The 27,219-nt window shown below is 46.5% G+C and overlaps 1 protein-coding gene across 1 annotated transcript in view; it reads right to left on the reverse strand.

The window, feature by feature from the left end:
• VPS13B (vacuolar protein sorting 13 homolog B) overlaps positions 1–27,219 on the reverse strand; it is a 1,405,890-nt gene that overhangs the window by 1,366,572 nt on the left and 12,099 nt on the right. Inside the window, exon 3 of the mRNA XM_075353076.1 lies at positions 8,548–8,691. Coding sequence (XP_075209191.1) covers positions 8,548–8,691 — 144 coding nt within the window. The remainder of the gene's footprint in view (positions 1–8,547; positions 8,692–27,219) is intronic.

Consider the following 27,219-nt stretch of genomic DNA (forward strand, 5'->3'; position numbering starts at 1 on the left):
AAAAACGCAGCGTGGGCACATAGCCTAAACCTTCTGAATCTGTGAGTGGCATTCACTCGATACTGCTTTCATGTTCTATATTGGAAAAGGCAGCCGTATTTCCATTCCTTTTCGCTAGAATATAAATGAAGGGATGGAAATGCTGCTGCTTTCCACAATATAGATTCTATATTCTTTTGAGCTCGCTTTTCCCATGTTTTGTATTCAGCATAGAAACTGTCTCTTTTCTGCTCTGATTGCAGGATCTACCAGAAAGGAAAGCTTTCTACTAAGCTGAACACTTCATATAAAACACATCTTAAATAAAAATCAATTTCCAGGAACTGCACAACGTGTTTAAAAGGAAAATTTCAGAATTTCAAAAAGGTGAGAGAGCGCTGGAAAATGATCAAAATTTCCTGAGGAAAATGTGAGGATACACAAGAAAGTCAAACTTATTATGTAAGTTCCATCACATCAAATACTTCAAAAGTTTATTCTAAAAGGCCACGTCTCGCTAAGCGACATCGCTGCGGAGTCACGGTTTTTGTGATGCAACAGCGTTCTTGCTAGCGATATCGCTGTGTGTGACATCCAGCAACAACCTGGCCCGTGCTGTGAGATCGCCGGTCGTTGCTGAATGTCCAGGACCATTTTCTTCAAAGGCGATGTCCTGCTGGGCAGGACGCATCGCTATGTTTGACGCTGTGTGACAGGGTCCCAATGACAGCAGAGATCGTTATACAGGTCGCAGTAGCGTTACTGCGTCGTTGGTAATGTGTGACTGTGTGACATCTCACCAGCGACCTCCCAGCGACTTACCAGCGATCCTTATCAGGAAGTATTGTTGTCAGGATCGCTGGTAAGTCGTTGAGTGTGACTGGGCCTTAAAGTTTTGGAAGGACACACGGGCTGTATTCTACTTTGCTCTACTTTGACGCAACTCTCCTAAGGCTAGGTTCACATTGCCGTTGTTTTAAATCCGTCAGGTCCGTCAGCAACGGATCAATTGTTTGTTAGATGTCAACTGACACAACGGATGTGTTTTTCACAGGATTCCTTTCACAGAATGCTGTGAAAAAACTGATCCGTCGCGTCCGTTAAATCCGCTGTGCGTCCGTTTTTTGACGGATCAGTCATGATCCGTTTTTTGTTTGGGACAGCCCAGTGGGAGTGCCAAACATGCTGGGCATGCTCAGTAGAGCATGATGGAATCCAGCGCTGGATTCCGTTGTAAGACGGATTACGACGGAATCCAGCACCATAGACATCCATTACAAGCTTGACGAATGGCGACGGATCCCTGCGCGGCGCGTTAATTTTGACGGACAGAAAAAAATGTTACATTCTGCGTTGCTCCCGCCTGGCGGTCAGTCAAAAAACGATTGACCGCGGCGCAGCGGATGCAACGCAAGGTCATCAGTCGCAATCCGCCACTAATACAAGTCTATGGGACACAACAGAATTAACAGAATCCACTAAACGGATGCCGTTGTTTACCATAGCCGCGGATTGTGACTGATACATTTTAACGAAAATGTGACCCTAGCCTAAATCATCGTCTTCTCACATAATTCCTCATTTGGTGTCAAAAAGGCGATCAACCGTAATAGCAGCAGACTCATAACATCAAAGTAACTCATGGTCTGATCAATTACAGATTTGTACCCTATCTATATATATAATTGCCTTATTCTGTCTGTCTGTCTGTCTTGCTCCAAAATTGTGTCACTGTGACAGTGTCACCGTGACAGTGTCGTTAGAGTGACAACTGTCGGATTGGCTGCAGGGCTCGGCCTGGCCCCCCCCCCCCCCCACGGATTGGCCGCTCGCCTCGGTCTGGCCCCGCCCCCCGCATTGATTAGCCGCTCGCCCCGGCCCTCCGCACGCATCGCCCGCTCCAGCGTACACCGGCTCCCAGTACGCATACGCTGCGGTCAATAATGAAGTGTCATGCAGCGGTGAAAGAGTTAAAGACACTGCAAGACACTTCATTATAGGCAGCGGGCACCCCCAGAAGAGAGAAGACAGAAGAAAGAAGACCCCGCAGTCATACTCACCAGACGCCGACCGGGAGCAGGTGAGCGCAACAAGGTCCTGCAGCGGCGGAACACACACACACACGCACACACATAAGAACAGACACACACACATCAGATCACACTCACTCACTCTCACACACACATCAGATCGCATCCACACACAACAACATCCAGTGATATCGCTTGCTTCTCGGCGGCGATACTGTGCGTGCAGTGACTTTCCAGGACCTGCCGGAGGATCACATGGCCAGAAGCATGTGGTATCTCCGGATGTTGTAAGTGTGTGAGCGGGTATGTGCGATATCGTCGGTGTGTGTGTGCGTGTATGCGATCGAGTGTGTGCGTGTATGCGATCGGATGTGTGTGTGTGCGTGTATGCAATCGGATGTGTGTGTGTGCGTGTGTGTGTATGCGATCGGGTGTGTGCGTGTATGCGATCGGGTGTGTGCGTGTGTTCTGATGTGTGAGTGTATGCGATCGGATCTGTGAGTGTCGGCAGAGGAGCACGGCGTGCAGCACAGCTGCTGTGACCGCCCACCGGAGGGCACAGGGAGAAGTGGGGTGTGAGTGTATGCGATCAAATGTGCGTGTATACTGTCTGATGTGTGACTGTGGAGCACGATGGGGAGTGCGCAGCATGGGGGATGGAGCACGATGGGAGCACCGCAGCATGGGAGATGGAGAACGATGGGGAATGCGCATCATGGGGGGATGGAGCACGATGGGGAGTGCGCAGCATGGGGGGATGGAGCACGATGGGGAGTGAGCAGCATGGGGGATGGAGCACGGTGGGGAGTGCGCAGCATGGGGGATGGAGCACGATGGGGGTGCGCAGCATGGGGGGTGCGCAGCATGGGGGATGGAGCACGATGGGGGGTGCGCAGCATGGGGGATGGAGCACGATGGGGGGTGCGCAGCATGGGGGATGGAGCACGATGGGGAGTGCGCAGCATGGGGGATGGAGCACGATGGGGAGTGCGCAGCATGGGAGATGGAGAACGATGGGGAATGCGCATCATGGGGGGATGGAGCACGATGGGAAGTGCGCAGCATGGGGGGATGGAGCACGATGGGGGGTGCGCAGCATGGGAGATGGAGAACGATGGGGAATGCGCATCATGGGGGGATGGAGCACGATGGGGAGTGCGCAGCATGGGGGGATGGAGCACGATGGGGAGTGAGCAGCATGGGGGATGGAGCACGGTGGGGAGTGCGCAGCATGGGGGATGGAGCACGATGGGGGTGCGCAGCATGGGGGGTGCGCAGCATGGGGGATGGAGCACGATGGGGGGTGCGCAGCATGGGGGATGGAGCACGATGGGGGGTGCGCAGCATGGGGGATGGAGCACGATGGGGAGTGCGCAGCATGGGGGATGGAGCACGATGGGGAGTGCGCAGCATGGGGGATGGAGCACGATGGGGAGTGCGCAGCATGGGGGATGGAGCACGATGGGGAGTGCGTAGCATGGGGGATGGAGCACGATGGGGAGTGCGCAGCATGGGGGATGGAGCACAATGGGGAGTGCGTAGCATGGGGGATGGAGCACGATGGGGAGTGCGCAGCATGGGGGATGGAGCACGATGGGGAGTGCGCAGCATGGGGGATGGAGCACGATGGGGAGTGCGCAGTATGGGGGATGGAGCACGATGGGGAGTGCGCAGCATGGGGGATGGAGCACGATGGGGAGTGCGCAGCATGGGGGATGGAGCACGATGGGGAGTGCGCAGCATGGAGGATGGAGCACGATGGGGGGTGCGCAGCATGGGGGATGGAGCACGATGGGGGGTGCGTAGCATGGGGGATGGAGCACGATGGGGGGTGCACACCTCCCCCCAAAACACACACACAGTGCCACACGCGCACCGCACAACACACCACCCTACACAGACACCCACACACAGACAACGCCGCACACACACAACACCCAACACACAAACACCGCGGCATACACAAATATACGCACATACGGCGCAACACACACACTGCACAAAACATACCTCCAACCAAAACACACACACGCACTCCACACCCACACAAACCGCGCAACACACACACACAACACACACAAAATGCTGCAGAAACACAGCGCTCCACAAACAACACAACACACACAACGCAACACACAAACAACACCGCTCTCACACCCCCCCACCCAGACAAGACCCAGAACATTTACAGCGCCCTACACAAACACCGGCAACTACACACAACAACATCGATATATATAACAAAATACATACATTAACTACACAATAAATTCTAGAATACCCGATGCGTTAGAATCGGGCCACCTTCTAGTAATATAATAATCAGCAGGTTATATGGCTTCCATATAAGATACAAGAAAACAATTAAAATATAAATAATTGCCATTTGTACACTATATAAAATATATCTGTTACTGGTTGTTGAAGGTCTCAATCAGACGTCCGGTGCTGATATTATGAGACCACCATAATCTGGTGTTGTGCACATACCCTATACTAATAAACAGAACACAAGCACAATAGCTGCTAGTTGGTAAATACAGGTCTCAACATCATCAGCTCTGCTCACTTCTGTTATGGAAGTGAGCGACTCTGCACAGGAACAGATTAACCCCTTTATTTAACTAAGTAAAGCAATGCTGATAAAAAAAAAACAAGCCATACCTACCATGACAATCCGCTTCCCACTCCAGTGTTGCCATTCCACATGCTAATTAACAAATAATTTAACAAATGCATGCCCAGAGTCCAAAAAGAGTGAATTTGAGGTCTAAGATAAGAGGAGGCTGCTCACACTGCTGTCCACCCAGTCTCACTGATCTAATACTGGAGATACCAGGCATGCTGAGCTAAGAGGAGGCTAGAAATACCAGGGGTGCCAAGCTAAAAAGAGTCTGCTCACACTGCGGTTCACTCAGTCTATCTAATCTAACACTTGAGATACCAGGAATGCTGAATTAAGAAGAGTCTACTCACACTGCTGTCCACCCTATGTGATCTAATACTGGAGTTATCAAAAGTGCTGAGGTAAAAGAAGGCTGCTCCCATTGCTGTCCACTCTGTCTGTGTTAATACAGCAGATATGCTGAAGTAAAAAGAGGCTCCTCACACCGTTGTTCACTCTGTCTACCTGATCTAATACAGAAGATACCAGGAATGCTGGAGTAAGAAAATGATGCTCACACTACTATTCACCATGTCTTTGTTTGATTTAATATTGGAGATAGCAGAAGCACTAAGGTAAGAGGAGGCTGCTCACACTGCTGTCCATCCTATCTAATCTAATGTGGGAGATACCAGTAGTGCTTAAGTAAGAAGAAGCTGCTCAAACCTCTGTCCACCTTGTCTATCTGATCTAATACTGGATATACCAGGTGTGCATAGGTAAGAAGAGGCTGCTCACCCTTCTGTCTCAATGTCTGATCTAAAATTGTAACTAAAAGGGGTGCAGAAGTAAAAAGATTGCTGTCTTTCTGAATGCTGAATGGCTGTTGTCATCTATAAAAAAAAAAACATGTCAATATGTGCTATAGGTCCTCAAGGTACCAGCAGCAGAGATCCTACTGCACATGCTCACAGACTCCTGTCCTATTAATATTCTAGGATAGCTTTCTGTGAATGTAACAAGATGGTGGGTATTCTTAAGTACTATACTTATTGCTGCTCTAGACAACACGAATGGGATTTGCTCATTTAAATAACTTGGAATAATTTTAACAATGACATTTCTTTTACTATTATTTACTATTTGGTATCTTATTTTTCTATTCCAGGAGAACAAAGATCATTTAAGGAATGATGTAACACAAGATGGACAAAGCAATATATTCACCAACTTACTCAACATTAGAAATGGATTACAGAGAAATATCTCCAAAGATGTCCAAAAAAAGAGAAATCAACAATTATAATTTGGATACTCGTTCGGGGCATAAATTAAGTACATAAACTGCATCATACAGGGAAGGCAGGGTAAATATAATTATATTCTATGACCCTATTATTTCCTAATGTAGACCCTACCTAGCCGCGGAGGTTGGCACCCTAATTGATAACATAGTATATTTATTTTCTTGCTATATCATCAGTTTATTAAAGGGAACCTGTCAGGTGCAATATGCACACAGAACCACGAGCAGTTCTGGGTGTATATTGCTAATCCGTGCCTAACTGTCCAAGCCTATAATAGCATAGATACAGAGATCTTTAGAAAAACTATTTCTAAAGATCTCATATGATATGCTAATGAGGCCAGAGACTAGTTGCAAGGGTATTAGTTCCCTTGGCTAGTCGGCCCACTTAGCATGAAAGCACGCCCCTGTGGGCGTGCTAACATGCTAATGAATGCGCAGAATCAGCGGCATGGTCGTGCTCACCTTTCTGCATCCAACTCTTGGATTTCGGCTCAGTGCACATGATCCCGGACTTTCGGTCATGCGCACTAAGAAGCCGGGTGTACACATCCCTGCTTCAAACTCATGCAGTGGGCATGACCGAAAGTCCAGGACCATGCCTACGTCTAGCGTTGGACGCGATGGCAGCTAAGAGGTGAGCACGACCATCCTCTCCTCTGATGCTGCGCATTCATTAACATGTTAGCACGCCCACAGGGGCATGCATACAGGATATGAGGGCCGACTAGCCAAGGGAACTTATGCCCTTGTGTCTAGTCGCTGGCCTCATTAGCATATCATATGGATTTTTAAATACTTTTAATACTTTTTCTAAAGATCCCTTTATTTATGGTGCTACAGGCTAGGACGGTTAGGAAAGGATTAGCAACATGCACCCAGAACTGCTCATGGTTCTGGGTGCATATTGCAATTGACAAGTTCACTTTAATATCCCCTTTGGGGTTGTTATGATTTTTTCTTTTATTATGTACGTGAAGAGTCCTATTTATACTGGTCCATGTGATTATTAGGGATATTCCTAGGGACTGTTAGAGGTTCAGTTAAAGACAGTGAGCAGGGGTGCCACTGTTTTTAAACTTAGGGTACCAACCTCCGTGGCTAGGTAGGGTGCACATTAAGGAACTATAGGGTCACAGAATATTTTCTTGTATTTACTCAGCCTTTCAGTATTCTGAAATTTATGTCATCTATGTACTGTGTCCCTATCAGATATCCAATGTATAATTCTTGCTTTCTTATTTTTCGGACATTTATATAACCAGTACTATTGTGATGAATCATGGCTGTGGTTACAATATCATCTAATAAAAAAATCATAGTTTTTGGTGGTGGGATTTTCTTCTCTAGTGGTTTTGTTTTGGTCGCCTAAAGTCACAATTAATTTGTTTTTTGGTAGCTTTTTTGTTTAATTACGTACAGATGGACTGCACGCTGATGTCATCCGTGTGTTGTTCATGATTTTCACTGACCCATAGATCTGTATAGGTAACCTTCATCCATGGCATTGTTAAAAAAAAAACGGACATGTAATTACAATTTTTTTACGGCCACATGGTCCACAAACAAATATATATATATATATATATATATATATAATATATTAAAAAAAAGCTACATAAACTATAATAGGTACGTGATCTAGAACACCGATAGAGCATGAATGTGATTCACAGATGTCTGAATGAGGCTTAATGTAGGTCAATCCAAGGGCATTTGTAGTAAGCTGATGTTCTGAGCCAGAGAAATAAATATTAATTGATAAATCTTATGTATATAAGTGTGGCGTGAATACAGGTTATTGCATAATACAGGAGCTGGAGCGCAGGACAGTAATAGATTATACTGTAGTTTAAGTACACGTTTACTGCAGACTCAATTTATGATATAAGATCTTGGCAGCATCACTTAAAAAAAAAAATGTTAAACGTGGAACATCGTGAAACGTCTGAAATTGACCTCACTGACAATCCAGAACACAATCTGCATCCATCAGTTTTCCAAATCTTTTATTACCTGCTGAACACGCACATATGTCTTTCCAGTTATGTCATGTTCAGACAATAATCTCTCTGGCACTGCGGAGATCATGCCACCGGATTTTGTCAAATGCTTTTTCAGACCAATTTCCAAACATAATGCACATTTAATAAAAAATATTTATGTCCATGCTTTTCCCCTATCACTCAAACAAATGTAAAAAGACCGTAAAAAGGCCTCCGGGAAAAGCTAAGTACATTTGTTTTTTCTCATTTTTTGCTAAAAAAAAAAAAAATATTTTTGAAGTAGAATTCTACGTGTCAGCTGTAGAGATGAGCGAACCTCAGGTTCGAGGCTCGGAAAATTCATGCCATTTTCACCCAGCTCCGACCAAGTGGGCAGAGTGGCAGCGAGATGGAGAGTGACAACCGCTGCTCGTCAAATTCATAACGAGCAGCGGTGTCCAGTGCACCACAAATCTTACTCCAGTCCCTGATCACTGGGACAACTGACTGACTATAAAGACATACTTTTTTTTTTTTCTTGAGAAAAGTGCATTTTATAGTCAGAATAATAGTGAAAAAATACATGGGTCAAGTTATAAGCTCACAATGGAAAAAAAAAAGCAAACAGGCTGAAAGGCTTACCTGCGCTCCATCCTTTAATTTCAATATGCACTCCATAGTGTTGATTGTTATTACCACAGACTCTGACCCAAGTTTGGTCCATGGTACATGAATCCGTAACTCATGGATGTGACCGCTGAGAAATGTGAATGGCAGCTTTAGTTCCTAAAAACAAAATAAAAAAAAATCATGTGCTTAAATTGTAAACATAAATGTCAACTTTTGGCTTGTATTCTTTTTGCTCTTACATTGAAGCCCATTAATTACGTTAAAGGAGTCTTGTGTTCTGTGTAGAGGACATTCCTGTTCTCCTAAGAGAGAAAATGCTGCTCGAGTCTAGGCAAGCAGCTACACAGACATAAATGCTATAGGTGGTCCGGAATCCATTTTCAGATGTTCTGTTAAAGAGAACCTGCCAGGTGTAATATGCACCCAGAACCACGGGCAGTTCTGGGTGCATATTAGTAATCCCTGTATACACTACTATAACATGCAAATGATTGTGCAGCGATGCCACACATACCTCAGTCATGATGGCCGCCAGCGGAGGATGGATGCGCACTGTGCATGATCCGGAGTCCCCATGACTTACGGACATGTGCACTGTACCTCACTGAAGCTGGGAAGCCTATAACCAACATCAATTTAGTGCAAATGATCAAAAGTCCCTGGGACTCCGGATCATGCCCAGTGTGCATCCATCCTACGCCGGCTGCCATCAAGACTGAGGTATGTGCGGCACCGCTGCACATTCATTAGCTTGTTATCACACCCACAGGGGCGTGTTTGCATGTTATGTGAGCCGGATAGCCAGGGCAACTCACACCCTTGCGACTAGTCGTGGGTCTCATTAGCATATAAGAAACGATCTTTATTAATACTTTTTCTAAAGATTCCTTTATCTATGCTAGTATATACAGGGACTGTTAGGCAGGGATTAGCAATATGCACCCAGAACTGCTCGTAGTGCCGGGTGCATATTGCACCCAACAGGTTCACTTTAAGCAGACTGCAATTTGCTTCAATTTTCAGACGTCTCTCATTTGAACACATATTAAAGAATCCGACACTCAAACATTTAGGATGAAACAAAAAGATCCCTTTAATGGGTTGCACTATGTAAAGTATACAAAATAATTTGACGTTTCGGTCTCACCGACCTTTATCAAAAAATACACTGTCAAAAAGTGCCTGCAGTGGATTATGGCTCTGGCTGTGAATGGTGCACAATATGGGAATTGCTGTGGCACTGATGAGGTTACGATGATGCCTAGGTGCTGTGTCTGAACGCCGGGAAATATGGCATGTCATGCCGTTCACTGGAATCCATGTATCAACACAACTTTATCGTTGTACTACTGTCCTTGACAATCCTGAAAAGTTTTCCGCTCTCCTGTATGTACTAACAATGTGTGAGACTTCCCCCCTGCAGATTCTGCTAAATGTTCTGACTAGTGATGAGTGAAGGTTCAAAACTACCCATGCTCCGACCCCACCCCGGGCCCGGAGTTCTCAGGGTACTCCGGGTACCTAGCCAGATCTGGCAATTTGTGTAATAAAAAAAAAAAAGAGAATTTTGTTTACTTACCGTAAATTCTTTTTCTTATAGTTCCGTATTGGGAGACCCAGACCTTGGGTGTTTAGCTTCTGCCTCCGGAGGACACACAAAGTACTACACTTAAAAGTGTAGCTCCTCCCTCTGAGCTTATACACCCCCTGGTGAGCCAGTCCCAGCCAGTTTAGTGCAAATGCTGAAGGAGAATAGCCACCCACAAGTAGAACAGAGCAAGAGTCGGAACAACCGGAGACTCTGTCCACGACAACAGCCAGTGATAACATGCGGAACAAGAAATTGCCAACAGGCAACAGGGAGGGTGCTGGGTCTCCCAATACGGAACTATAAGAAAAAGAATTTACGGTAAGTAAACAAAATTCTCTTTTTCTTTATCGTTCCTTTGGGAGACCCAGACCTTGGGACGTTCCAAAGCAGTCCCTGGGTGGGAAATAAACAGAAAAACTAAGAAGTAGGCAGAACCTAACTTCACAAATGGGCGACAGGCGCCTGAAGGATGCGTCTGCCCAAGCTCGCATCTGCCGAAGCATGAGCATGCACTTGGTAGTACTTCGAGAAGGTATGCAGGCTAGTCCAAGTGGCAGCCTGACAAACTTGTTGAGCCGTAGCCTGGTGCCTAAAAACCCAAGAGGCACCGACAGCTCTGGTCGAGTGTGCCTTGATCCCCGGCGGGGGAGGCACCTGAGAACTCTGGTAGGCGTCCGAAATGGTCGATCTAATCCAATGGGCTAAGGTCGGCTTAGAAGCAGAGAGGCCCTTGCGCCAACCTGTGGTTAGCACAAAAAGAGAGGTGCACCTCCTGAGCGCAGCGGTGCGAGACACATAGATCCGGAGAGCACGCACCAGATCTAGAGTATGCAGCGCTTTTTCAAAGCGATGAACAGGGGCCGGACAGAAGGAAGGTAAGGTAATGTCCTGGTTAAGGTGGAAGGGAGAGACCACCTTAGGAAGAAAGTCCGGAGTCGGACGGAGAACCACCTTGTCTTGATGAAAAACTAAAAAAGGTGACTCCGAGGAGAGCGCAGCCAAATCAGAGACTCTCCTGAGAGAAGTTATGGCAAGCAGAAAGGCCACTTTCTGAGAAAGACGATACAAAGAAACCTCCCTAAGAGGCTCAAAAGGGGGTTTCTGCAATACCGTGAGGACCAAGTTAAGGTCCCAGGGATCCAAGGGCCGCCGATAAGGCGGAATGATGTGAGACGCGCCTTGCATGAAGGTGCGGACCTGAGTCAGCCGAACGAGACGCCGCTGGAACAGAACTGACAGAGCTGAGACTTGTCCCTTGAGAGAGTTGAGGGACAGTCCTAGCTGCAGACCGGACTGTAGAAAAGACAGAAGGGTCGGCAAAAAGAATGGCCAAGGAGGATGGCCGGTAGAGCGACACCAGGACAGGAAAATTTTCCAAGTCAAGTGATAGATCTTAGCGGAGGAAGACTTACAGGCCCGAGTCATAGTGGAGATGACTTCAGGAGGAATACCAGAAGCCGTCAAAATCCAGGACTCAAGAGCCACGCCGTCAATTTGAGGGCCGCAGAATTCGGGCGGAAAAACGGACCTTGCGAGAGTAGGTCTGGACGGTCCGGGAGATGCCACGGCATCTCTACGGACAGTTGGAGAAGGTCCGGATACCAAGCTCGCCTGGGCCAGTCCGGTGCAATGAGGATGACTCGACGGCCCTCCATTCTGATCTTGCGCAGGACTCTGGGCAAGAGAGCTAGAGGGGGAAACACGTAGGACAGATGAAACTGGGACCAGTCTTGAACCAGAGCGTCCGCGGCGAAGGCCTGAGGATCGTGGGAGCGAGCCACGTAAACAGGAACTTTGTTGTTGTGACGGGATGCCATTAGGTCCACGTCCGGAGAGCCCCATTTGCGGCAGATTGACTGAAACACTGCCGGGTGCAGGGACCACTCGCCACCGTCCACGCTTTGACGGCTGAGATAATCTGCCTCCCAGTTTTCCACGCCTGGGATGTGGACTGCGGATATGGTGGACTTGGAGTCCTCCGCCCATTGAAGGATGCGTTGTACCTCCATCATTGCCAGGCGGCTGCGTGTCCCGCCTTGGTGATTGATGTAGGCAACCGCTGTCGCGTTGTCTGACTGGACTCGAATGTGCCTGCCCGCCAACAGGTGGTGAAAAGCTAGGAGAGCTAGAAGCACGGCTATGGTTTCCAGCACATTGATTGAAAGGGCTGACTCGGACGGAGTCCAAGTGCCCTGCGCTCTGTGGTGGAGACGTACCGCTCCCCAGCCGGATAGACTGGCATCCGTGGTGAGAATCACCCAGGACGGGGCCAGGAAGGAGCGCCCTTGGGACAGGGAGAGGGGCCGAAGCCACCACTGAAGAGAGCTCCTGGTCTGTGGCGACAGAGCCACTAACCTGTGTAAGGAGGAAGGCCGCTTGTCCCAACAGCGGAGAATGTCCAGCTGCAGGGGGCGCAGATGGAACTGGGCAAAGGGAACAGCCTCCATGGACGCCACCATTTGACCCAGCACCTGCATCAGACGCCTGAGGGTATAACGGCGGGGCTTCAGCAGAGAGCGCACCGCTAGCTGGAGTGACTGCTGTTTGATTAAGGGCAACTTCACAAGTGCCGGCAAAGTCTCGAACTGCATCCCTAGGTACGTGAGACTCTGGGTCGGAGTCAGAGCGGATTTGGGAAGATTGACAAGCCACCCGAATTGGGCTAGAGTGGCGAGAGTGAGCGAGACACTCCGCTGACAGTCTGCGCTGGATGGAGCCTTGACTAGAAGGTCGTCCAGGTAAGGGAGCACTGCCAACCCCTGGAGGTGCAGAACCACAATCACTGCTGCCATGACCTTGGTGAATACCCGAGGGGCCGTGGCTAACCCGAAGGGGAGAGCTACGAATTGGAAATGATCCTCTCCTATTGCAAAACGTAACCAACGCTGGTGTGAAACTGCAATTGGCACATGTAGATAGGCATCTCTGATGTCGATGGACGCCAGGAAATCCCCTTGGGTCATTGAGGCAATGACTGATCGCAGAGACTCCATGCGAAAATGCCGCACCCGAACATGCTTGTTGAGAAGCTTGAGATCCAGGATGGGCCGGAAGGTACCATCCTTTTTGGGAACTAGGAAGAGGTTTGAGTAAAAACCTCTGAACCGTTCCCGAGCGGGAACTGGTACAATTACTCCGTTTGCCTGCAAGGATGCCACGGCCTGTGAGAAGGCGGCGGCCTTGGAGCAAGGGGGAGTTGAGAGAAAAAATCTGTTTGGCGGGCTGGAAGAGAATTCTATCCTGTAGCCGTGAGATATGATATCTCTCACCCACTGATCGGAGACTTGTTTTAACCAAGCGTCGCCAAAGTGGGAGAGCCTGCCACCGACTAAGGACGTTGCTGGAGCGTGCAGAGAGTCACGAGGAGGCTGCCTTAGTGGCAGAACCTCCTGCGGTCTTCTGCAGACGCGCGTTTGGGCGCCAGTTGGATTTCTGGTCCTTAGCTGAGTTAGCGGACGAGGCGGAGGGCTTAGAGGACGACCAGTTGGAGGAACGAAAGGAACGAAACCTCGACTGATTCCTACCCTGGGCGGGTTTCCTGGTCTTGGTTTGTGGCATGGAAGTTCTCTTCCCGCCAGTAGCTTCTTTAATAATTTCATCCAGCTGTTCACCGAACAGCCGGGAACCAGCAAAAGGGAGCCCAGCAAGGAACTTCTTTGAAGAAGCATCTGCCTTCCACTCTCGAAGCCACAAGATCCTGCGGATAACGAGGGAATTAGCCGAAGCCACCGCAGTGCGGTGAGAAGCCTCTAGCATGGCAGACATGGCATAAGATGAAAAAGCTGAAGCTTGAGAAGTTAAGGCAACCATCTCAGGCATAGATTCCTTGGTGAGGGAATGCATCTCCTCTAGAGAAGCAGAGATGGCTTTGAGAGCCCACACTGCTGCAAAAGTCGGGGAAAACGCGGCCCCCGCCGCTTCATACACAGATTTGGCCAGAAGGTCAATCTGACGGTCAGTGGAATCCTTAAGTGAGGTGCCGTCAGCCACCGACACAATGGTCCGGGCTGAGAGCCTAGACACCGGGGGGTCTACCTTTGGGGAGTGAGACCACTCTTTGACCACCTCAGGTGGAAAGGGAAAACGGTCATCAGAACCACGCTTTGGAAAGCGTTTGTCAGGACAGGCCCTGGGTTTGGTCACAGCGGTCTGAAAACTGGAGTGGTTAAAGAACACACTCTTTACTCTCTTAGGCGAGGTAAACTGGTGCTTTTCTGCCAGAGAGGGTTGCTCCTCTGATACTGGCGGATTGAGATCCAGTACAGAATTAATAGAAGCAATCAAGTCACTAAGATCTGAGTCACCCTCGGAAAGATCGATGGGGTACATGGAGTTAGCCTCCGAGCCCCCCGTAAAGGCATCCTCCTCATCTTGCGAGTCAGCTCTTGAATCAGAGCCGCGAGATGAGGAGGGGGAGGAAACCCTGCGCCTTCTCTTAGGAGGACGGGGTCTGGGACCTGATGATGAATCCTCTGTGAGCTCCGATGGACGGAGGTCAGAGGATAGGGATCCTAAAGGACCCTTAGCAAGAGCATTACAGGCACCCTGTGAGGAGGGCTGATGCATATTCATCAAAGTCCTGGACAAAAGTCCCATGGACTCAGCAAATGACTGGGATATAGACCTAGAGAAGGACTCTACCCAGGCCGGGGGTTCAGCCACAGGTGCAGAGGCAGCCGGAGAGACCACTGGGGGTGAGACTCCAGGCTGTGGCACCGCCAAGTTAGAGCAGACATCACAATGTGGATAGGTGCTCGTTTCAGGCAGCAGGAGCTTACATGCAGCGCATACAGTATAAAGCTTTGGAGCCTTGCTCCTCGTGTGAGACATGCTGCTGGAGTGGGGGCTCTGCAAGAGAATGAACCCCAGGGAGAATATACAGAGGTCCACAACCAGAGACCGGCTGTGGCTTACCAGACCGCTGGAAGCGGTGTTGTGTGCCCTCCAGATCCCGAAGCCCGGACCCCCAATGCACAGCACCTCAGCAGGGATGCAGAGTGCAGAAAGGCCCAGCGCAGAGTGAACTCTGCCTAAGAAAATGGCCGCCGGAGCGAAGAGAAAGGGCGGGACTTGGGGGCGTTCCTGTAGGAGAGCGGGAACTGGAGGGCCATAGAGACCTGCAGGGGAGGAGACACGCCCCAGCAGTGGGGAGTGTCCCTCCCCTGTGCAGGACGGCCGCCGGGAGGAGCCGTGCCTGTCCCTCTGCATGAGTGACATACGAGGGTAGTTAACAGAAACTAGGCCTCCGGCAAAGCCGGGGGCTAAATTTAAGCGGCGAGGCCGACGCGCAGGCACCATCGGCGCGGTTCTCGGGCGAAAGCTAGAGAACCCGCCGGAAATGCAAAAATAAATACATTCAGCATACTCTCCCCATACAATAAAGAACAGGGACCCCCAACACAAACATCTCAGGTACTTAGCTGCTGAGACGCAGGGCCAGGTCCCTGGGGATGAGTGCTCCGTCCAGCAGAATCCTCAAGGGGCTGTGGATGGAGACCGGTCTGCTGCCAGGCATGGAGACCGTGCTGGCTCCCACTTCAAGCCAGAGCCCAGGAGGGATGGTGAAGGAGCACAGCATGTAAGGCTCCAGCCTTGGAAATCAACCTTACAACACCGCCGACACAGTGGGGTGAGAAGGGACATGCCGGGGGTCCAGACGTGGACCCGCACTTCTTCAATCTCTTCCAAAGAAAAAAATCATGAGAATGCATGTGTGGATGTATGCCTCCTGAACACAAAGCGATAAACTGGCTGGGACTGGCTCACCAGGGGGTGTATAAGCTCAGAGGGAGGAGCTACACTTTTAAGTGTAGTACTTTGTGTGTCCTCCGGAGGCAGAAGCTAAATACCCAAGGTCTGGGTCTCCCAAAGGAACGATAAAGAAAAAAAATAATAAAAACAGGGAAAAGCTGACACTTAATACTTTCCAGTCTCCTGCGTGGCTGTAACTCTACTTCCAGGGCCACTCATTAGCCTTCATTCATATGCACTGCTTCCCCCGCACACCGGCAGTCCCGGTTGCAGTCAGACAACATCCCCACCCTGTGTGACAGCGTGTCTGACTGTTTGGAATCACAAATGCTGTATGCGCCTCTATCGTGGGGTAAAAATAAATAACTACAAAAATTTGAGTAGGGTCCCCCCATATTATTTCAAATCTGTTTTATTGATGAAACTGTTGTCAACATACAAACATATCATTTGTGCAATTACAATACATAAACATCATTTTCTCAATGCCGGGATAACATCCAGAAATTGTTACATTACTAAATTTCTTGGAATTCTTCAAATTATCTTTGTGATATTACCATACAACCACTTATAAATTATAGGTCAGAATTCCCACTTCTTTTGACTTCCCGTATCCTAATATACTCATTCTCCTTGTGTGTCTATTGTCTTATGAATTATTGATAAATCTTTTCATATAAAAAATGAAACTAGAAAAATGCAGATTAATGTTCAGAAATGAAAGAAAGAAGAGGAAAGATACAAGCATAAAGAAGAGGAAATTAGAGAGAAGGGTGGAGAGGGGGGAAAGCAAGACAAGCAAAGAAAAAAGGGGGGGGGGGAGGAATGAGACTCCCCACCGTTTCTCAGTTCAAAAAGCTCGCCAAACTCTCCACAAACTCTGGGGACTCCATGAACATAATCCATGGTCTCCAAACTGTAGTAAATTTTTCTGTGTTCCCATTTAGTTCTGCTGTCAGCTCCTCCATTCTCTGGAGGTTTGTCATTTCCTCCAACCAATCCAGCACCGTAGGGCATCTAGTCTGTTTCCAAAATCGTGGGATAATCATACGGGCAGCCGCCAGGCAAAATCGCAACATGTCCCTTTTTTGTGTTTTAATAGCTCCTGGGAGCATAGAAAGAAGAGCAACCTGGGGGGATTTTTCTACTTCACCTCCGCTCATCTTTTTGTACAGGTAGAACACTGAGTCCCAAAAGGGTTGCAGCTTAGTACAGCTCCACCATATGTGTAGCATTGTACCTGTGTCTGTGCCACACCTCCAGCACACATCAGACACAGAGGGAAATATAGCATGTAATTTAGTCGGGTAATGGTACCACCTTGTGAGAATTTTATAACTTTTCTCTTGAGCGGCGCACGCCAAGGAAAGCTTGTGGGTCCACAGGTACGCTCTGCTCCAATCGTCCTCTGGAATATCCTCTCCCAGTTCCTCTCCCCACCTACAGACAAAGTGAGGTTTATCCACCCTATTTCTCTGGTTCAGCATTTTATAAATGAGTGAGATGCCATGTCCAGGTGATGAGCCCTGTAAAAATATTTTCTCAAAAGGAGTAGGGGGTGTCCTCATCCTTCTCTCCCTGTCCTGGTACGAGAGGAAAGATTTCAACTGCATATATTCCATCCAGGAAATCTCTTTCCCTGTGGCCTGCATGGAAATATAAGTTGGTAGGGTGTGTCCCTGGAGCACGTGACAAAAACGAGTATCATCCGCCCGAGTAAATCCCCCGAATCTATGGGAGTGGAGTCCTGGGGGGAACTTCTTATTACCGAATACGGGGGTAAGTGGGCCCTGCTCCTGAGAGAGAGATCCCTTTTTTATCTCTCCATCCCACATCCCCATCGCTGTCCGCGTGAACTCCATTCCTTTCGCTATCTGGATCCTACTTTCTTTCTCTAACCATGGAAGGGTCCCCCCATATTATGATACCCAGCACAGATAAAGCAGATGGCTACAGGCTGCAGCCCCCAGCCATGCACTTAGCCTGGCTGTGTATCAATAAGATTGATCGAATACAATGTTTTTTTGTTTTGTTTTTTTTTTTTTAATTCTTTAAATAATTTTAAAAACTGGAAAGCGGTCTCCCCAACTTTGATACCAAGCCAAGAAAAAGCCGACAGTTGGGGATTGGTATTCCTAGGCTGGGGAGGCCCATGGTAATTGGGCCCCCCAGCCTAAAAATAGTAGCCTGCAGCCACCCAGAATTATTGAATCCATTACATACGACAGTCCCAGTACTTTACCAGGCTCATCCCGAGATTGCCCTAATGTGCTGGCAATATGGGTAATAAAGGGGTAATGACCACTCACAGATGTCACTAAGCCCCAGATTAGTAATGGGAGGCGTCTATGAGACCCCCCAATTACTAATCTGTAAGTGAAAAGAAATAAAACACAGAAAAAATCCCTTTATTTGAAATAAAATACAAAGAAAACTCCTCTTTCTCCCCTTTATCAACCCCGAAAACAGTCAGTTCCGACATAATCCACACGAGGTCCCACAACAATTCCAGCTCTGCTACATACATACTGAAGTCACAGCGCAAAGGCATAGAACATGACCGCATGCTGTGGGCTTCAGGCAGAGAATGAATGAGTCGCAGCAATGAGTGGTGGTGTCACTCAGTTTATTTGAGGTCATAGCTGGAGGTTCCCAAGGTACCTCAGCTTTGAACGCAACTAAATGGTCCTCAGAGGACCATAATTACAAAAGCTGTATGCGATCCCTCATATTTTGATACATGGCCACGATAAGCACACAGCTGGGGGCTTCAGCCTGTAACCATATGCTTTATCTGTGCTGGGTATCATAATATGGAGAAACTCTACGCCAATTTTTTTATTTATTTTTACACCATGATAGGGACACAAACAGGGTCTGTGAATCGTTGCAGTCAGACACGCTGTCACAAAGAGTGGGAGCGCGGTCATCTGACTGCAACCAATCACACACACTGGAATGATCGATGGGCGAGGGAAGCAGTACATAGGCATGAGATTAATTAGCGGTCCTGGAAGTAGCCATACAGTCGTGCGGGAGACTGGTAAGTATAATGTACTTTGCTCTAATACCTTTGTCCCTTCTACTTCCATTTTAAAGCGCCAGATTCAGGTCCCCATGGACTTATAAGGGGACTGACATCCAGAATCAATTTCCGGCTGGTACCGGTGTATTTTTTTAAAACCCGATTGGACCCGCCGATCCTGGGTATCTGCGAATCCACCTATCACGATTTCTCACCTTTGTCTCTATACGTATGCTGCCCTGTTGAGAAGGTTTTTTGGATTTGGGTTTTTTTTTAAATACACAAATGTGGTTGATTTATTATAATGACAATAAAAAAAGGCATGGCAAAAAACTGTACACTTAAAACAATACAATTCTCCTTTGAATAAAACAAGTGGATCTTAATTCTGAGCTATCCCACAAAAGAAATAAGATTTGCACGCGTTTCACTGTGAAGATTTACTTTGGCACACTCACAGCATAATCCTTATTAAAAATGTTATGTCTACTACCTTATCTAAAACATTTGAAAAGTCCAATTTCCCTCCTCCTTCCTAAAATAATACACATCTGATACTTGACACTATGAGCCGTGCTCTCCGCTCTGTGTTCACGTTCCAGCATTTTCTAATCATATTTTCTAGAATATCTGTGTACAGTCATTACAGGCCTTGGCTTAAGTAAAAAATAAAAACATGAAAAATGATATCATTACATTCACACTAACATTAGGCACACAAAAAGGTCAAGATCTGTTATGATCCAATGGACGGAAACATTATGTTCCAGTTTTGCTTTCCACTGACATATATTGGGATATGTCAGGTTTTTGGTGATTTTTCCCAAAGTGTGCTACCTTATTCTGAAGGACAGACATCAAATAAAACCACACAGAATAGTAAGGCAAGTGTGAATAGAGACTTCAGTGGATAGTAATGGATGAGGCAAAAACAAGTCAATTAAGTATAACCAGCTTAATTTCATGAAAATTAATGTGTCTGTACATACTGATATCACATGGCTGCTAGGAGCGTCTATTAGTGTATATTCACATTTGGCATATTTACTCCTATTCATATGTATGTAACAGATATTTACCAAATTTCCAGATGTGAATATACTTTTATAGGTAAATAGACCTTGTGTAGAGAAGGAGCGGTCTTGCTTCACACTGGATTTAGCATTAATGATGAGAATTGCTGCTGTTATGCAAGAATTTATAAATCCCTGCTGAGAACTTGTGGGTTTTTTTTAAATTGAATTTGTCACACAGAATGACACTGCAAACCAAGCACAGGCGGGGCAAAAAATGTAAGTGCACCTCCCCACCTGCCTGGCTTTCATCCATCTCATAGATGCCTCCCATCACTAATCTAGGGCTTAGTGGCAGCTGTGAGCTTACATTAACCCCTTATTACCCCGACCGCCACTGCACCAGGGCAATCGGGAAGAGCCAGGTAAAGTTCCGGGACTGTCACATCTAATGGGCTTTATCTTGGCTGGGTATCAAAAGTGGGGGGGACCGGAAGTCGTTTTTTTATTATTTATTTACATAATTAAAAAAAAATCTGCAAAGCCTCTTATTTTGATACGCAGCCAAGATAAGTGCAGGGCTGGGGGCTGCAGCCTGTAGCTGTGGCTTTATCTGTGCTGGGTATCATAATATGGGGGGACCCTATGTCAATTTTTTCAGTTATTTATTTTACTGTACAATATAGAGCCGACCACTGGCGTCTCTGATTGGAAGCAGTGAGATACGCCGTCACTCAGTGTGGGGGGCACGTCTGACTGCAACCAATCACTGGAAGAAGCAGTGAATATGCATGAGCTTAAGGAGCGGCTCCAGAAGAAGAAGAATGAGAGGCTGTGGAAGCAGTTACAGTTGTGCCGCCAGTGACTCGGTAAGTGTAGCTTGCGCTCTTTATTATTTTTTTTCTTCACTTATACTTTATTTATTTATTTTTTTTATTTCCTGAGTGCTAAATCCGGATCAATACCCGGAATTCCCTGAGAATTCCAGGCCCAGCACTCAGGTGCCTTTGAACCCGCGGGGGTCGGACTTTACATGCCGAGTCCGCCCATCACTATTTTTCATCCATTGAAAACAAAAACGCATTGTCAACAACACATCCAAAAACGTGTCAAAAACACATGCGTTTTTTTTTATGCGTTTTTGAGCCTCGGGCTGCGATTCTGAGACCACAGGCTGCATCTTTGTGGTCACCACAAAAATGCAGCGTGCACATATACCCTTAGGAGAAGGGTTTCAGTCTCCCAGACAAAAGCCGATCTCCTGCATTTTCATTCTCTGTCTGTACAACATACCGTATTTTTCGGACCATAAGACACACTTTTTTTCCCCCCAAATGTTGGGGGAAAGTGGGGGGTGCGTCTAATGGTCTGAATGTAGGGCATGGCTGTGAGGAATGAGGGTGCTGCGGTGGAGCGGGTCATCGGGGGCACGAGCAGGCAGCAGCGCCTGCCGTGACCACGTGGGCCCGCTCATTACATATGCACGCCCATCCTCCCGCCCATTATCTCAGCGCTTAAGCCGAGGCTGATAGGTGGGCGGGATGATGGGCGGGGACGCGCGCATAATTAACAGCCGGCCGTGATCACCCCTGGCAACTACAGCCTGGAGTGATCATGCTCGGCTGTATTCACTGCCCCCCGCGCATCATCATCAGCGCGGAGTGCAGTGAATCAATGTACTCACCGTTCCCTTGCAGCATCGCGATGTCCTCCAGTCTGCCTGCCGCGCTGTGTGGACTGGAGTCTAGCGGTGCTGACAGCGATGACGTCATCGCTCTGCGCACGTGAGTCTTCACAGCCGCGCCGGCAGACTGGAGGACAATACATTGCAGTGCTGCAGGGAACGTGACTGGCTCAACACAGTACTGCCGGCACAGACAGGAGGGGGAGCGACGCTGCGTGGAACGAGGAAAGGTGAGTGTAAACGTTTATTTATTTTTTTGTGTGTGCCGCAGGATGGGGGTATATGAGCAGGATGATGGGGGTATATGAACAGGATGGGGTCATATACCAGGATGATGGGAGTATATGAACAGGATGATGGGGGTATATGAGCAGGATGATGGGGCCATATACCAGGATGATGGGAGTATATGAACAGGATGATGGCATATAGCAGGATGATGGGGGTATATGAGCAGGATGGGGCCATATACCAGGATGATGGGAGTATATGAACAGGATGATGGGGGTATATGAGCAGGATGATGGGGCCATATACCAGGATGATGGGAGTATATGAACAGGATGATGGCATATAGCAGGATGATGGGGCCATATACCAGGATGATGGGAGTATATGAACAGGATGGCATATAGCAGGATGATGGGGGTATATGAGCAGGATGATGGGGGTATATGAGCAGGATGATGGCGTATATGAGCAGGATGATGGCGTATATGAGCAGGATGATGGCGTATATAGCAGGATGGGAGCACATACCAGGATGCAGTATATAGCAAGATGGGGCTATACCAGGATGAGGAACATAAATATATACACAAGGCAGGAGGATCATTACCAGGATGGGGTACCTTAGTAGAGAATTTGGGGATATTAGTCCCATAATAGTGTCAGCAGCAGATCCTCACCCTATAACAGTATGTCATGACCACATTTTTTGCTTAAAATTTTATTTTCCTATTTTCCTTCTCTAAAACCAGGGTGCGTCTTATGGTCCGGTGCGTCTTATAGTCCGAAAAATACGGTATAGGATTCATATGTGATGCGTCCTTGTTTGCTCACATTTACATGTGGTGATGAAGGGCATAGAAAATCAGTGTAGCTCAGGACTGCTGCATATACAGCTCTGGCAAAAATTCAGAGACCACTGCAAAATATTCAGTTTTTCTGATTTTTCTCTTTATGGGTATATTTTTGAGTAAAATGTAAATTGTTCTTTTATTCTATAAAATAATGACGACATGTATCCGAATTTCCAAGCAATAAATTTTGTATTTATTTTCTGAAAATGAGAAATGGTCAAAATAACAAAAACAATGCATTCTTTCAGACCTCAAATAATGCAAAGAAAACAAGTTCACAATCATTTAGAAACAACAACACTAATAATGTTTTAACTCCGAAAGAGTTCAGAAATCAATATTTCACACTGCTTTTGGGTGACCTTATGCCACTCCTGGTGCAAAAATGTATGCAGTTCTGCTTTGTTTGATGGCTTGTGACTATCCATCTTCCTCTTGATTACATTCCAGAGGTTTTCAATGGGTTTCAGGTCTGGAGATTGGGCTGGCTATGACAGGGTTTTGATGTGGTGGTCCTCCACCCACACATTGATTGACCTAGCTGTGTGGCATGGTGAATTGTCCTGCTGGAAAAAAACAGTCCTCAAAGTTGGGGAACATTGCCTGAGCAGAAGGAAGCAACTGTTTTTCCAGGATAACCTTGTATGCGGCTTGACTAATACGTCCTTTGCGAAGTTTAATCTGCCCAATTCCAGCCTTGCTGAAGCATCCCCAGACCATCACTGACCCTCCACCAATTTTCACAGTGGGTGCAAGACACTGTGGCTTGTACGCCCCTCCAGGTATTCATCTAACCATTAGACGACCAGGTGTTGGGCAAAGCCGAAAATTAGACTCATCAGAGAAGATTACCTTCATCCAGTCCTCTATGATCCAATCCTTATGTTCTTTGCCAAACTTTAGGCTGGCTCTCCTTTGCTTCTCATTTCTGAAAGATTTTTTTCTAGCTTTACATGACTTGAGCCCTGCGCCTCTAGGATCCTGTTACGAACTGTTCTTGCCGTGCACTTCACCCCAGCTGCCATGTGCCATTGCCTTTGTAGGTCATTTGATGTCATCCTTCGGTTGCTGAGTGACATTCGAATAAGATGATGGTAATTCCAGTCAGTGGAGAGTCGCTTTCGCCCTCTACCGGTCTGTACTCTGGTTGGAATTCAACTGACACTGGTATGGAATCGCTTTCCGATATGTAGAGAAGCTGATTTTTTATAAAACTGTGCAGTGGTCTCTTTAATTTTTGCCAAAGCTGTAAAATGTACAACAGGCATCCTTTACAGTGCAAAAATTAGAATAATTTCTATTAAACTGTTCAAGTAGCTAAATTGTGTATAAGGAGTTTAAGTCGCATAAATGAAGACATTACACAAATAAGAAACCAGGCACTGAGCCAATTCGACAAGGCGAGCGGCTCGCTTTCTCTTTCACTTTTTCTTTTATTGGGTAAGCCCCTATTGCGCTGTTTCTCCACAGTATTAGAGAAATCTCATACACACCGACTCACACTTGTTTTATTTTTCCTGACTGAAATGGAAAACTGATGCATTTTTGTAAAGAAGCAGCGTGTCAGTTCTTTCAGCATTTTTGCAGCTTTTTTTACCATTGAAAGCAACGCAGTTGCTTTTGTGGTGAATGAAACTAACTACAGACACACCCAAAAAAAAGCCAAAAAAGCAGCAAACATGCTGCAAAACGTGCTTTTTGGAAGCAGCTTCTTTACTGGCAAGAGAGTGGGTTTTGGTGGAGAGGAAAAAAGGACCGTGCGACCATACCCAATGTATAGTCAAATGAAGTACGAAAAAAACAGAGGATTTCAGCTCACCCCTATACACTCCAGATCACACCCCCAACGCACGGAAAACACCCTGAGGGTATGTGCGCACGTTGCTTTTTACCTGCTTTTTACCTGCTTTTTTGCTGCTTTTTCTTCTGCGCTGTTTAATGCCAAAATGGATGTGTTCTTCTATTCAAGCAAAGTCTATGGGAATTTGGGTTTCTTGTTCACACTATGTTGTTCAAAATGCTGCCTTTTTGTGGCAGAACTTTGGTCAAAAACTCAGCTTTGCAGGGCAAAACCCAAATGGCAAAAACAATTGACATGTTGCTTCTTTGAAAAGCTGAGTTTTTGACCAAAGTTCTGCCACAAAAAGGCAGCATTTTGAACAACATAGTGTGAACAAGAAACCCAAATTCCCATAGACTTTGCTTGAATAGAAGAACACATCCATTTTGGCATTAAACAGCGCAGAAGAAAAAGCAGCAAAAAAGCAGGTAAAAAGCAACGTGCGCACATACGCTGACTCGGGTGTGTAATCACAGGAATCAAGTAGAAAGGATTTTCCAGTGTCTCCAGGAGATAAAATACCAAGTGCTTTATTGAATGTTTAAAATCTTCTTACCATCGAATAAAACGATACATACAGGCATATGGACAGAGGAGCTCTTTACTACGCGTTTCACCCTATGTAGGGCTTAAACATGGAATGCGTAAAAAAGGTCTCCAGACAAATATTTAAATGCAATACACGTCAAGAAACAGATGGTTCAATTAGGTGAAAACACACCCTTCACATTTAACATGCATTAGCATAGCATTAGATTGACACAAGTATACAGAACATAGAGACCAATGCACAAAAAATGTATAGATAAAGACAGATCAAAAACTCAAATACATATAAACAGTTATATTATGGCTTCTCTCAACATTATTTTATTTGTGGGTATTCAGAAGGATTAAATGTTTTTTACAGGTATATAGAAAAACTTTTTTAGTGACAGATTATACCTATTTCTAAAATCACACTTTATTAGGATAACTTCTTTAAAATCACAAACTCAACAAAAACTACATATTAATACATAAACACCATGTAGTGGCTGTCAAGTGTCAATATTCCTAGAAAATATTGTCAAAAAAAATTACAAAAAAATCAGAAACAATCAAAAAAAAAATAAAAAAAGTTTTTTAAAAAAATTATATACATTTGTATAACATTTTGACAATAAATCTTATGGTGGGAAACCAAGGAGAAAAGAAAGATATATTTTTCTCCATATATTGTAAACAAGATGTGTGTATACATATGACACTTTATTATTGTATAGTTTATTAAATTATTATTAGATGATGAGTAATCCATAGCGCTATTAATGAAGGAGAAAACGTTAAAAAAGATATATATATATATATATATATACTAGGAACACAACGAGAAAACACTGAAAAACGCATCTGCGATATAAAAATAACGCAGGAAATGAATACAAAGTATACAATGTATAGTCATGCTACTTCTTTTAAAAAATACAGCAGTTTTCCATTTCAATCCGGAAAAAAGCAGGTGTGTGTCTGTGTGTATGGGATTTCTGAAATCTCAGCTTTTGCTGCTCCTGTAAAAAGCAGCTTTTAATTTGAATAAAACAACATGCAAAAAGAAGGGAATTTTGTTTACTTACCGTAAATTCCTTTTCTTCTAGCTCCAATTGGGAGACCCAGACAATTGGGTGTATAGCTACTGCCTCCGGAGGACACACAAAGTATTACACTTAAAAGTGTAAAGCCCCTCCCCTCTGCTATACACCCCCCCGTGCATCACGGGCTCCTCAGTTTTGGTGCAAAAGCAGGAAGGAGGAAACTTATAAATTGGTCTAAGGTAAATTCAATCCGAAGGATGTTCGGAGAACTGAAACCATAACCAAGAACAATTCAATCTGAACAACATGTGTACACAAAGAAACAACAGCCCGAAGGGAACAGGGGCGGGTGCTGGGTCTCCCAATTGGAGCTAGAAGAAAAGGAATTTACGGTAAGTAAACAAAATTCCCTTCTTCTTTGTCGCTCCATTGGGAGACCCAGACAATTGGGACGTCCAAAAGCAGTCCCTGGGTGGGTAAAAGAATACCTCGGTAAAAGAGCCGTAAAACGGCTCCTTCCTACAGGTGGACAACCGCCGCCTGAAGGACTCGCCTACCTAAGCTGGCATCTGCCGAAGCGTAGGTATGCACTAGATAGTGCTTCGTGAAAGTGTGCAGACTCGACCAGGTAGTCGCCTGACACACCTGCTGAGCCGTAGCCTGGTGCAGCAATGCCCAGGACGCACCCACGGCTCTGGCAGAATGGGCCTCCAGCCCTGAAGGGACCGGAAGCCCAGCAGAACGGTAGGCTTCAAGAATTGGTTCCTTGATCCACTGAGCCAAGTTGACTTGGAAGCCTGCGACCCTTTATGCTGGCCAGCGACAAGGACAAAGAGCGCATCCGAGCGGCGCAGGGGCGCCGTACGAGAAATGTAGAGTCTGAGTGCTCTCACCAGACCTAACAAGTGCAAATCCTTTTCACATCGGTGAACTGGATGAGGACAAAAAAGAAGGTAAGAAGATATCCTGATTGAGGTGAAAAGAGGATACCACCTTCTGGAGAAATTCCGTAACCGGACGCAGAACCACCTTGTCCTGGTGAAACACCAGGAAGGGGGGCTTTGCATGACAGTGCTGCTATGTCAGACACTCTGCGGAGTGACGTGACTGCCACTAGGAAG

The sequence above is a fragment of the Anomaloglossus baeobatrachus genome, chromosome 6 (genome assembly GCF_048569485.1).
Source record: "Anomaloglossus baeobatrachus isolate aAnoBae1 chromosome 6, aAnoBae1.hap1, whole genome shotgun sequence".
Taxonomy (NCBI): Eukaryota; Metazoa; Chordata; class Amphibia; order Anura; family Aromobatidae; genus Anomaloglossus; species Anomaloglossus baeobatrachus.